General features: G+C 36.5%; 1 protein-coding gene across 1 annotated transcript; it reads left to right on the top strand.

Moving 5' to 3' along the window:
- The first annotated feature begins 455 nt into the window (after positions 1-455).
- Positions 456-13,841, top strand: LOC112565237 (ras-like GTP-binding protein RHO). The gene is made up of 4 exons (XM_025240593.1): positions 456-601; positions 1,982-2,152; positions 6,072-6,450; positions 9,981-13,841. The coding sequence occupies exons 2-4, from the start codon at positions 1,997-1,999 to the stop codon at positions 10,406-10,408; spliced, it is 963 nt and encodes a 320-aa protein (XP_025096378.1). The 5' UTR covers positions 456-601; positions 1,982-1,996; the 3' UTR covers positions 10,409-13,841.
- The last annotated feature ends 209 nt before the right edge of the window (positions 13,842-14,050 follow it).

Raw genomic sequence — 14,050 nt, 5'->3', positions numbered from 1 at the left:
TGTTATATTCCGACTCCGATCGATCTAATTGTGAAGGTTCAAATGCACTGATCATATGTAAAGCAGTACAGTTTTAGAAAACTTCTTCCATTTATTATTTTCTTAAAACTTATGTTCTACAAACCAAATCATCCATCTGCCACCATTAGTTATTTGTAACGTCGAAAGATTTAACCTATAAATAACTGTTTTACTAACAATTAGAGTTATTGACGTTTTGAGATTGTTTTGTTTGCTAGTGTTGTTTTCGCTTTCCAATTAATTATTCTCCTGAATTTTAACTTGTTAGTTTGTGCAATAACGTACAATAACTGTCAATAGTTTTCTTGTATCCGATCGTGCATTGACAATGATGATTTTGAGGGACATTTTGCTTCCTTGCGATAGCCACAAACACTTCACTTTCGCTTTTGTAATGGTGCTGTTTCATTGGATGTTTCCCCGGAAGTATATCCCAGTATCCTATTTTGACGTCAAAATTCCGCCCTTTATTATCAGATCCCCCTCTACTGACTAATGAGGTGTGGTTGCCCGTTGATGTCTGACATCTCAAAAGAAAGCAGTAGTTTGATGCTTTTTATCAGCGAACGAAGGATATAAGGTAAAGAGTTGGTGTAGTTTTCTGTTAAATAAAATATAGTAGGTTCTAAAACATTTTGGCTAAACGATTTATTATTCTCTGCCGTTTGCAGAAGCTTATTTTTGTTTTTTTTCGAATGTCTGCAGCATAGATGTGCGGATTTTGTTATTAATGTATTTAGATCAAGCTTTGTAAGCCTGCATGTTACACAGTCGCAGCTTAACACGTTTAGTGAATGTTTCCAGACTGTTTCGATTTAAGAATAAGTTTCGAGGAAGACTGGCGAAAATTTAAGATAAACCCGGTAGTCTTTTGCCAGCAGACGTGCGGTCGGCGCCATTTTGGTGACATCATCGCCGGTAGCCTTTCGCTCAAATTCCTGTCGGTTTTCTTCAGTTCATGTTTTACCTTTGGTAATCCATCATATCCTGTGCAGTCCATTGCACACATTCTTTCAGATTTGAATCGCTGGTAAATTTGAGACGTTGCGTTCTTAGTGATAATCCAGAGATAGCTGGTGAACTTGCACTTGCACAAATTGCAAAATGGCGACCTCGCATACAGTAGTCAAAAGGATTTAACTGCAGAGGGACGTAGTAAACTGTTGTCGTGTGTTTAAAATGTAACGTTTAATCCGACAGTAATTAACTATACCTCTGCTATGGGCGTCTTTATTTGATATCTTTACATATCGTTGACTGTAGGTCGAACTTATAATTATTATAATATAATCTACAATGGTACAAGTTCGCCCCACCCATCGATGCCTAGAAAACGATTGGATGAAGATGTAACATTTAGATCAGCCTTCCGATTATGAGTCATTAACACATTTTCAGTAATTAATATAAAAAGTCACCAGCAACTGTCTGTCCTTTCAGTTTTCGCTGTGGTTTCCTGTATAAAATTAAGCTAACATTTCCTATAAGACTTGATTTAATGATGGCTTAGTTTCTTAGCATAAAAATCTGTTTTTGAATTGCTACCTGTTTAGTTGTAGAAGAAATTACATTAGTCTTTTGCTTGTGTTAGGAAGACTTTAAAATATTTTATTAGTCAGCTGACATTAGTTTGTAGGGCAGAATGTAAGTTTTTTCCCATAAATTCTAAAAATATATATTTTACTTTACAACCATATTTAGTCTGTAACAAAGTTAATGATAATCAAATTTGCTGAGAATAAGTAACTATGAAAAATGCTTGCATGATCACCAACAAATACTCTTTGCAAGTAGAAAGGACTTGCTATTCCACCCTATCACCTCCAACCTAACCCTCGTTTGTTATGTTATTTTCATTACTGATTTCACAGCAATTTTTAGATGAAACAGTCAGATGAAGATGAGTACTATGGTAGTAGTCAGTAGAAATGTGTTAATTTGTTCTAATTTCTGTTTGCAGTGTCAGTAAGTAGCAATGGCTGCAATAAGGAAGAAGTTGGTAATAGTTGGTGATGGAGCCTGTGGCAAAACCTGCTTGCTCATTGTGTTCAGCAAGGACCAGTTCCCAGAAGTCTACGTACCAACAGTTTTTGAAAATTATGTAGCAGACATAGAAGTAGATGGTAAACAGGTAAATAAACTTTTGAGGTATTTGTATTTTTTTGTTCAAACATATGTTAAATGAAATGCTTTCTTTTAGGCCATTTCTTGACCAAGTCTCTGCCACAGTAGGTTAGATTTATGTGAGTAAATAAAAGGCTACTGGCATATTGTCTATTTGATGTGCACTGTTAGATTGTGTTGTTATTGCTTGTACAGTGGTATGTGCAATGACAGAGATCGTGTTTCAAAAATTAGACAATCCACGAAAGTGGCTGTAGATTATGTCTGTCTGCACATGTTTGTGTTTGACACTAAAAAAAAAGGTTTATTGGGCTCAAAAGCCCAGGCCATGTGGTGGTGTCACAGTTCGTGTCGTTTCCTTTTGACTCCATATGTGAGCGAGATATCTCGTGCTTTCGGTGGCTTGTTGTCAAGAAGATGGTCGTGTGAGTTATTTTCACCGAAATCCGAAGCGGCCCACAAGCTTGGTGAGTTTCTTTCTCCTGCATGCCTTGAGTTTGGTGTTCTGTTGCTCAAATATCTTTGCCTGTTGTTTTCTGTCCCATCTATTTTGCAAAATTTCACCATACCCTGCTTACAGATCGTCACAATTTTATTTTGCAGTTGTTCAGTGGAACTCACAGCTGTGACTTTGATTCCAATTATGTTGTGTTTCCCAGTTTATACTATTTGAATGGATTGTGCATGTTATGGGAGTTCATTCTATTTGCATGGTGCATTTGAGGAAGGTCATTAAAAGAAGTATTTGAGGATGCTATGTTTTATTGGGAGGGTATGAGTTATTTGTGCATCGGGTAATAGCTGAAAATACAGAGCACATAAATAGGAGAGAACCAAAACAATGTATATGTGTAACTTTCATAAATGGACACATCTTGTGGAGGGAAGGGCTTGAATTTGAGAATTGCCTTTTAGACATTTAATGATTTAGCTGATTTGAAACATTTCCTAAAAGAATTGATTTTATTTGTGGCTTAGTTTCTTAGCTTAAAAATCTTGATCAGTTTTTAACGAATTTCTGCCTGTTTAGCAGTTGAAGAAATTACATTAGTCTCTGAGCATTAGAAACAGCAAATACAAGCAGCAGTTGTGAATACCTTTTGTCCTACACTGCATCAAAACAGAGATACCTAGATCTTTAGCAGAAAAGTGTGCTTGGCATTTAACATTAAACACTAGAAAAGCCTTACTGCCACAGATTAACAGACAAATATATTTTAATAGTAACAGTTAAGAACCATATTTGGGATGTAAAATTTGGGATAGTGAAAGACAAATCATTATAGGCCACTTGTCAGACTCTGTTTCTTACTATATTTTATAGTTTTTATTGACATTAGCATTCTGAAGCCCTCATCAACAGTTTTTTTTTTTTTTTTTAAATTTTGATGGGAAGAAATACTTTTTCAAAGGGTTCTTACTTAGATCAGAAAAATATTGCTATGGCTTAATGGTGAGATAAAATGTAATAGCTGATGCTTTTATGAAAAATCTTGTTTTTCCTCTATGCAAACTTGCCATTGCAAAGATAGTATGTCGATTAATATGCACAATAATATGCTTTTAAAGACAGATATTGCAATTGTGTGGAATATCTATATTGGATGTAAACTTTGTGGAACACTACAACAGGTCCTTAGGCTGGCATGACACAAAGAAACACTTTATGTGGCTAACACTTCAAACACTTTATGTAGATTAAAATAAAAGATCATGACTTTTATGGTACATTGACTTGTTTTGCCTATCTTGGCTGCAAATACAATGACATTTGATGGTGTTATAAGGTTCAACCTTGGTGATAAAAAAGTAAAATTAAAATTTCAAAGAGATTCTTTTTCTAAATTTAGTGATTGGTGTATTTGTGAATACTTTTTTAAAGTCAGATTTAAAAAGATAACTTTAGTTTATTTGAGAGAGACTTTGTAATTATTAAATATGTGACCTGTTCTCTAGTTCTCGTAAATTTAAACCTTTTACTATGTAACACAAATCTGGTATTCTCCTTTGCACTGGTTTTGTCATGGATGATGCAAAAATAGTAAGTTATCCCAGATCGAAGTAACAAAAGGTTGGAAGACAATTTTTGCGACACATTTGTAGATGGTAAGCAAATGCTCTTAAAATTCAGTGTTGTGATTTTCAAGATACCTAAAGCATAGATAAATAGTTTTTGTGTCTGTTCAGTCCAGTAAATGGCACAATATTGAGCAGACACATTCACCTTAACACTAGTGTTTAGCAAGTCTGGTATATGGTTAAGCAAAGTGCACATCAGGTCTCAGTTTGCTAACAGAAGGCTATGTGACAAGTGTATTTGTTACATTCTGTTTGATTAGAGCACTGGCTATTATGTAATTAGCAGATTCTTAATTGGTTATATTATTGGTTTTGCCACATAGTTCACAACTCCTGAATAAACAGTGCTTTGGTTAGAATAGAATCTTAAACATGGGGCCATCATCATGATGCTTTATGGTCACATAGTTATTTTATCAAATGAAAACATGCTGGCAGGTGATGCCAAGTGCTTAGTTTGATGTAAAAAAAAAGGTGGTAAGGGGGAAGTAATATTACAGTGGAAAGCATTAAGGATACAACTGACCACTGATGTTAGTAATATTTGAAAAGGGTTGGGTAAGAATTTAGTGATATACTAAGATTTTCTTAAAAGACTCTAAGCATATAATATCCACAGCAGTTTTCATGAAGTTATGTAATGGGCTTGCATTAGGGGCATGAATTTATAAAGCCTACTACATACCTTATATTGAGCTCAAATAATGCTGATAAGGTGATATGCTACTAGCAGCATATACTTTCATGGCAGTCCCACATCTTTGATATTACAACAATGCAAGAGCATGTGCACCTGCCACATTGACACTGAACCTCAGTGACAAATGATTTGTCATAATTGTTTTTGATTGTGTTACACCTTTTTCCACTTTTTGTTAGTGTATTTTGAATTGAAATTGTGTGGCACATACCTGAGGGTTCTTGCTAGCAACATGCAGCATTTCTGTAACTCTGCCAAGGTGGTTGCAAGCTTGCTATCATCTTGGGAGTCTGTGGTGTCACTTGAAAATTATAAGAAAATTCTACAACCCATAATTTGTGTTGAGTTTGGCTTCTATCTTGAGTGACAAACTTTAGGTGGGGATAGAATATTTTCTGCATTGTTTTCATAGTGCAGGTAATGATTATGGGTGTCTTGCACCTGATCTTTACCTTTATACATTGTTCCCCATAAAATTATAGTTCTGTATAGGAACATAGGTATTTTCTTTAATAGTTTCTTTTGCCAGTGGCATAAATCCCTTTAAAACATTGATTTCAGATGAAATAGACTGGCATCTTTGCATCCATAATAACTGGAACTTGTTGCTTTAGTAGTAGTGTTTGTAGTTGCAGCTTATTTTAAAGACTGCTCATATTAATTTGAGCAATTAAAAGTGTGTGAAGTATATAAAGTTCTGATGCATGTTACTGAAAATGCTAGCATGATGATTTGAGTAAAAATAATACCAATACAGTCTGTAGAAATGGTTTTTGCTATAATCACATGTAACAAGAAGTGTTCAGCATGCATGTCTAACAAGAACCATTGTGCCAGACTTTGAATGGAGAAGGTGGAGAGCAGTGTGACTGGTGTTAAAAATAACTGTATTCCAGGTGTACAATTTGCATTTAATTCAGATCTAAGTATCTGTCTGAGAGTAGGGTACGCCATTTCTTGAACAAAAAAAATTTAAAAAGTATTGCCAACTTCATATTTAAACATTTGAGTGAGTTGTATGCAGATTCTTTAATTGGTCCTAAATGAGAAATGCTAATGATAGTTTCCTTCCAATAGAAAGAACTATTGGGTCTAAAGTGAAAGTTCTTGGTCATCAAATGATGTAAATATTTATGCTTTGTTTCAGGTTGAATTGGCATTATGGGATACAGCTGGCCAAGAAGATTATGACAGACTACGGCCACTGTCCTACCCTGACACAGATGTCATCCTCATGTGCTTCTCCATTGACAGCCCGGACAGCTTAGAAAACATTCCAGAAAAATGGACTCCTGAAGTTAAACACTTTTGCCCTAATGTTCCTATTATTCTTGTGGGCAACAAGAAGGATCTGAGAAGTGATCCCAACACTATTCGAGAGCTACAAAAGATGAAGCAGGAGCCTGTCAAACCAGATGAAGGCCGAGGTATGGCTGAGAAAATTGGAGCTGCAGCATACCTGGAGTGCTCAGCCAAGACCAAAGAAGGCGTACGCGAGGTGTTTGAGTGTGCTACTCGGTCAGCTCTCATTTGCAAGAAAAAGAAGCGCAGTAAATGCACATTACTCTAAGGACATGGCTTACTTCATGTCCACGAAAGGCATAAGGGGCTCTGCACTGTTTGGGCTACCTACTAGAAACCATTTTAAAAACACAATGGCTGTCACCACAACAGTGCCGAAAGGTTATTTTATGCTATCGGCAGGCGTTTACAAATGCCTTTTCAGGCACTGTCCGTAGCTCTGCACTGCTCGAGTGGACAGAGAAGTGCCCACCAGCAACTGGATTTGGTTCTCTTCCTCTTCTCCCTTCTTGTTTTGCAAATAAGGAGATGCAAAATTTAAGTTGCCTTTTGCATCCGGCAGAAGATCTGACAATGATCAGATATGTTATTTTCATATTCCACTAGCCACAGCTCCTTGTTAGTATGCTCGATTCTTTCTTGGTCTGTCTTCACCAACACAAATATCAGGTGCTTGAAGAGAAATCTCATTTTATGACTATTCTCATCTGTATGCTCCTCATTTGTTGTAGTATTGGAAGTGTACGTGTAACAAACTGGATCCAATACTGGACATATGCATGTCTTGAATGAGAAGCAATGCAGTTTGATAAATACTTGCGCTAGTCTATGTATTTCTTTCAAATGCTTTAGATTGTAAATGTGCAGGAAACTTTGTTGTACTTGTCTGAATTTTCCGTTCTTCTGGACAGATGTGTACGACTGAGAGCTGAGCTTAATGATAACTTTTTGTCACCATTTTAGATTGTGAGGAGTGTTTTCAAGCGAAACATAAACTGTTTGTACCGTGCAAAATGAGATGTCTGACATTGTCATTAGAGACTTTTAGAGTGTTACCCAGAAACTTTACTAGAAAATTTAACGAAGGATCTTTAGGGAGGTAGCACTACTTTTACTGTGTATTCAGTTTAAAAAAAAATATAATTAGTTCGGCCATCGGCAAATCATCTGGCAAGTATGTAATTATACATTTTTCTTCTCGACACCTTGCATACATTCACATACATGGTTCGCTGATGCATGATCTTACACAGTGCATATTTTATTTACAAGGGTGCAGGCAGTAAAGTGCAATAAAAAGTAAGTTCACTTTTTAAAGTATATTCTTGCACAGCTAGCACATTTTATTTATGTACATCCCATTTACTGGAATTATTTTAAATAAAATTTATGAAGGATGTTATAACAGTAAGGTACTAGGTAGGGCATACAAATTCTTAGTCTTGTTTCTAGTGACATTTTCTCTGCCACTTTAGATTATTCAGATGTAAACCTATGGAAAAAACCTTTTTTCATGGCACGGTTTAATGTTTTGGTAGCCTTTATTGATATATCTTGATAATACTGGACATCTGTTGTCTAAAGTTGTCACTTTGCTGTGCTGCAATTTCTCTTTTTTAAAAAAAAGCATTCCTAATATAAAATACCATTTCAGAATAAATCCATTGTTTGACTTTTTTCCTGCTTATTTCAGTTATGGCTGTAGCTGTGAAACACAGTTAAAACTGATTAGGTATTATTGACTAGGGCTGAACATCTTGATTCGAAAGACTATGGTGGGATGGGGGGAATTTGTCAAAACCTTAGTTTTGCATGTTTTTGAACCACAGCATTATTGCAAGGTGAATAAAGTTGAAGTTTCAAGGAAATGGAATGCTTGTCATGCTACTTTGTCTTAAAGCACAGGTTGCCGTTTCCATTTCTAACAGCATATTTCCATCTGCTTGTCCTCATCTATTTAAAACCCTCTACATGTCAACATTATTGCTTGACCCACTATATACATCATTGGAAGCACAAACACAAATCTGTACAGGTGCACACATGCACGCATTCATATATAGTCTTGTGTTTTCATATTTACATCAGAGAACTTACTAACAGGTGAGAAACTATGGATGTGGTTATTGTGGGCGTTTTTCCATGGATCACTTTAGGATTTCAAAGTCTCTGAGGAAGTGTACATGTGTGTATCAACATGGCTTGAGTTTTTTGTTATGCTGTACTACTTGTACATGACTAATTATCATTAAGCATGTCCTGTAGTACCTGTATCATTGTTGTATCTCCATTGCCATCACAGCAGTGGATTTTACGTTAACCTTAACAGAATAAATCAATTTCGTATGGTCTTTAAAAAGAGTTTGGTGGTGTTCTGCCCAGAATGTCTTAATGTTTCTTATGCATTGGTTTTGAGAGACAGGTGGTGAATGCAGCTTAAACTAATTTTTTTTTAAACTACTGTTTCTCACCATGCAAGTCAAAATAGTTGAAGTAATGCTCCTACCTTAAAGTAGGTAAAAAAAAAGAGAATTTGGATAAGACTGGAATGCCAAAACATTGCATGAATTTTCTACCTGAAAGTATAATTATGACCATTTACTTTATATAACAATAATAGCTTGTGTTTTCTTAAAAACCGTCACACGGTGCATGAAAAAGTATTGCAGGTCACACATTTGTATCACTAGTTTAAACTTTATTTACTGATGTCTTAAATTTGGATGTCAAAAGCTTTGTCACCTTTCATTCCTGTCTCATTTAGTCATGACATGACCATATTCCAGCTTATAACTATAACCCACAAACATAGTCTATATAAATTGTGCAGACAATAGTTGTTAACCTGAGTGATTCTTGGGTCTAAGATGCTTGGTTTTAATGTTGGTTCTCCAAGTTTTGGAAACAGTAGGTACAAATGAGTAATATATAAATACATCTTGGAAATGTTGACTGCAGTTTTCATCAGTGTAAACAATTATAAAGCCAAAGAGGAATGATTCTTTAGCTGTGAGAGTCAAATCCTGTGAAGAATTTCTTGGAACAAGTTTAGTGCAAAGGTTTTGCAAACAAGTTATTAGGAGCGAATAGTTAAAATAGAAGAAGAATTTTACTGCAGTTATTTAGCTTGAACTGCAAAGAAATGGACTAAGTACATATATGAAACAAAATTTAGGATATGAGTGAAACACCTTATTTCAGTGAGGCAGTTGTGTGCTAGATTTACCTTCAGGGGGATTGAAACAAGGGCATTAAATTTTTGTCACACACAGTGAAAAGTAATGTTCAGTCTGTAAAGGTTATCTTTCATGTGGTAGGCAAAGTTATAAAATATTTTTTGTCTTTAGTCTTTATCAACTTTCATTTGTTTTCTGGTCAGTATATCACCAGAACAAATCTTTTTTAAAAAATCAGTTTGTACCATGGTTGCCCCTGCTAGTGGTAAATATAATTTCAATTTAAGATGTAACAAAGTAAAATGAGTTTGTTGACACATGTTAAATTGTAAGCTTTTTAAATCAGACTATCAGTCAGATCTCTGTACTTAACTGTTTGGTAGGAAGTCATAATTTTGTTTTAATATCTTGATGTAATTTATCATCGGGCTTGAGCCAGTTTTGTTTTTATTTATGCAGTCAAATTAAAATCTCATCATTTTCAGAGAGTTTTAATTGTTGGCAGTTGTCATGACCCTACTTTTGAAGCCAGCATTGCATTCTTAATTTGCTGTAAACCTGTTGAATGTTTTCTTTTATGCAGGTTGAGCTAGCATTGTGGGACACAGCAGGGCAGGAAGACTATGATAGATTGCGACCACTTTCTTACCCAGACACTGATGTCATCCTAATGTGTTTCTCCATCGACAGCCCTGACAGTTTAGAGAACATCCCTGAAAAGTGGACGCCAGAGGTTCGCCACTTCTGTCCCAATGTTCCCATCATATTAGTTGGCAACAAGAAAGATCTACGCAACGATGAAAACACCAAACGTGAGTTGATGAAGATGAAGCAGGAGCCGGTGCGTCCAGAAGAAGGGCGTGCAATGTCAGAGAAGATCAATGCCTATTCCTACTTGGAGTGTTCAGCCAAGACCAAGGAAGGAGTGAGGGAGGTTTTTGAAACAGCAACACGAGCAGCACTTCAAACCAAGAAGAAGAAGAAAGGGGGTTGCATTGTTTTGTGAGCTGGGTAACTTCCAGTGGTCGTAAGATAGAAAGGCAGGCAGGACAGGTCTTACACAGATTGGGACATAGAGCATGATGTCAGGTCTGGTTTAGGTATCGAGGCATCATGTAGTCAACTTCTTGAACACCCCATATAAAGTCACATTTTTAACTGCTGCTCACTGAACCAAATGCACTTCATGCTCTTTGACCCAGATGTAGCAACAGTCACACAAAGAGTGTGACCTGATCCTGCATTCATCCTAGTGGCGGGACTGAATACACACATTACCGAACAAAGCTAAGTCAGCTTTTGTTCAAAAGCTGTATAGCAGCAACTTGGCTTTTTAACACCTGATAACCCCCTCCCCCCCTTTTTTTTTTTGTCTCCTTCACTCACACTGTTCTAGTGTGGGAGACTGTGGGTAAGCATAGGAATACGGGGATTTGTTGGCTTAGGTGCAGGGCACAAAGTTGGTGCATAGACAGAAGAATTTATTCCAAGGTCTTAGACAAATAATTTGCTTTTTTTATGGGATGTGCAGTAAGGTATTAAAAGTAACTTGAATGCATAATTATGATATCTTGGACAAAAGTTGCTTTCATTCACAAATTTTTCCTCTCTTTATTAGTTTCTTTTCTCTTCACATCTTTCTGGGATCGGAAAGACTATAGGCTTTTTTTTTCTCTCAAAGATTACAATTGTGCATGGCTTGTGAAAGATATGATGCCTCTTTAAGACATCCACATCTGTGGAATAAAGTACTGTATGCTTTTTTCTTTTTATTGTTGATGCTTTCATGAAAGCTGCCTTTCTGCTTACATCATTTCAAATTCTTGTTTAGCTTTTGTATTGATACCTTTGTTTATGCAAGCTCAGGATTACCAGGCGCTGGTACTTGCTGAGTGGAGATGACAAATGAGAGATGGCATAATCAGTGTACTGTCATTTATGTAAGACACACATAATATAAAGTACATGCGGAATGTGACGTTTAGTGTTTCTTATTTCGGCATCATTCAGGGTCTGGAGAAGTGTTTTCTAATTCATTCACCGACTAGATGATTTAAGGTTCAAACATTGAATAACACATTCTGAAACCTTGGCATTTCATCATTGCATATTATGCGCGATTAAAAATTTTCTGCACCTTTTATCACAGTTGACCTTCACTTAAAAATGGTGTTTGTCCCTTTTATATATCTGTAAACAATGATATTTTAGAAACAGAACAGTATGCTGCTAGAGGATATTCAGTTTAATAAAGAATTTTTTTTTATAGTGGTGCAGGGGACTATGCTTATTGAAAAATTTGGGATGTTAGGCAAGAAAGAGTATCAAAGGACATACCACTGAATTAAAGTTTTCGTGCAACAGGTATCAGCAAAGTGCCATGTCTACTGATGCCGTGCTTATTGGTGAATTTTTTTTTTTTCGATTCATCTTCAGCATGTTTGAGACTTCATGGATTTCAATCATGCATAGTGTTTGTAAGCACTCCATAAGGTAGAAATTGGCACAGTATTTTAAGCAAGTATTGAAGCTGAGATGCTGACAAAAGTATTCGATCTATCGGCTGAAACAAAGGGTAACACACAAGTTGTAGGCTTTGTCTTTCTCATATTTGTGTTTCATTGCTGCTTATTTTTTTTATCAGATACGATCCATCCCACCCATACGGTTTTTACTAAATTAAAGCAGAATATCAATTTCTCTGAAAGCACCCTATCCTCCTTGTAGGTAGTCCAGATTGCAGTTCTTTAAGAGTTTAAGACGTGCATACAATTGTTAATACTCAAGAGTAATTGCGTTTTTACTTTTATCTTTTTTGGGGGGTTGGGTGGGTGGGTATAATAACTTAAGTCTGCATACTATACCAAGTATCAAATGAAGAATGATTAGTTGGACTTACAAAAAATTGAACTTTCTTGTTTGTATAAAGGCTTGCCTTGGTTTCTGGACTGGGCAGTTTTTGTTTATGACTGCAACCAGTATTTTCATTCCTCACCAAGTATTAGGCTTCGGCTAAATTATTTCTAAAGAGATAAGCTCTGGGGTGACTTTGTCGTGATCGTGTCTTGCAGCAAAATCGAGTGCTCACACAACTCATTGGCTATTATGTATTCTGTTTCTTCGTGATTATTGGTAATAGAACTTGCTATGCCTGGTGCATTGCCTGTCAACTGGCGGCCAAAGACTTTTGGGCCGTCATAATTTCATTAGGAGTCTTTATCAACAACTTTTGATGTTGGGATTTCCATTTTCTTTTCATTTTTGTACTTCAGAGATGAGGAAGAGTTATAAAGGTTTGTTTGTGGTTGTGCTCGTCACTCGATTGAAACTAGTGATTACCGTCATCAGCTTGTCGCTCGTAGCGGAAATCTTGCATTGTTCGCTACCGAAATTCTTTAATCGTGTGTGCATGTGTGTGCAATACATACTTTGGACTCTCACACTCATTTCCTCTCTGTTGCCATGGCTCGCCAGGATAATACCTTAGTTGCTGGCATGGCGTACAACTAATCAACTTTGTTGCCATAGCAAGGAAGCCGTCATGGTCTCACACTCGCGTTAAAAAGAGTGCCGCTGTCTCCTTTCCATACATTTGCAGGTCAATTTACACAGGGATATGGACATGTAAATTTATGAATAAGAAATAGGATGCAAGCACTTCTGCAACAAACTTTCAGACAGCGTGAGGGATGTATGTTTGATTGGTCCTCGGAGAGCTCGCCTTTGTTAGTTGTCCTGTGAGTACATGTACTCGGTAAATTATAGCTGGCAGGGGACTTGACTACATGTCCTGGTCATGTTTAGTCTTATGCTGTTATCTCCCTTCGACGAACGTGAATTTGAGGGTGAATGAGTGTTTTTTTCACTGGGCAAGGTGCTTCTTATTAGAAATGAATCTAGCAGTTTACCCCTTTTGCTTTGCCTTCGATGATATGTGCATAGTATGAGGTACTTATAGTTTACATCTTATCAAAGAATTTTAGCATGTTGAACGCTGAGGGGTTACTATTAACCTTAGATAATCCATCTTGCATCTTAATCGCCTCTATTTTCCTCCCCTCTCACTCCTTAAAAAAAAGGGGGGGGGTAGTTTGTTTCTTAATTTTTTAGAGAAAAACATTCAAACATTTCACTTGAAGTAGTTCACGGATCCCAACAAAATCAAGAGTGTGGATAGGGGAATGGATTCTGTTGAGAAAGTCGGGACGAATGTTTGTATATATTTTTCGTGCGCTAGTGTAGCCATTCCTGCTTGTATTTGCAATTATATTCGGCGTCGGAGTTTCACATCCTATTTTGCTTATGTTTTTCTCCCGTACGTTTACTTAATCATGCTTTTTTTTAAAAAAAAAAAAATTCTCTTCTGTTTGCCTGTTCTGTATCTTAACCAGTACATAATAAATAAGTTATGTCGGCATAATTTTTTGTCGAAATTCTAAGATTTGCCTGATGTTATTGATAGTAAATGAATGATTGATGAGACGTGTCATTTACAGATGTGTGCGTTCTAAAGGCAGATAAAACTATTGACGTTATCCTTCCCCCCCCCCCTTAAAAACGCACGCAAGCGTGCAAATGTGGTCCGGTGGCATAACACTTAGCACTTATTGCCAGTATAGTGAGGAGTGGCTGTTCTGGGTTCAGATTT

The sequence above is a fragment of the Pomacea canaliculata genome, linkage group LG5 (assembly GCF_003073045.1).
Source record: "Pomacea canaliculata isolate SZHN2017 linkage group LG5, ASM307304v1, whole genome shotgun sequence".
Classification (NCBI taxonomy): Eukaryota; Metazoa; Mollusca; class Gastropoda; order Architaenioglossa; family Ampullariidae; genus Pomacea; species Pomacea canaliculata.
The sequence above is the reverse complement of the archived record's forward strand: the minus strand, read 5'-3'. Positions and strand labels throughout refer to the sequence as shown.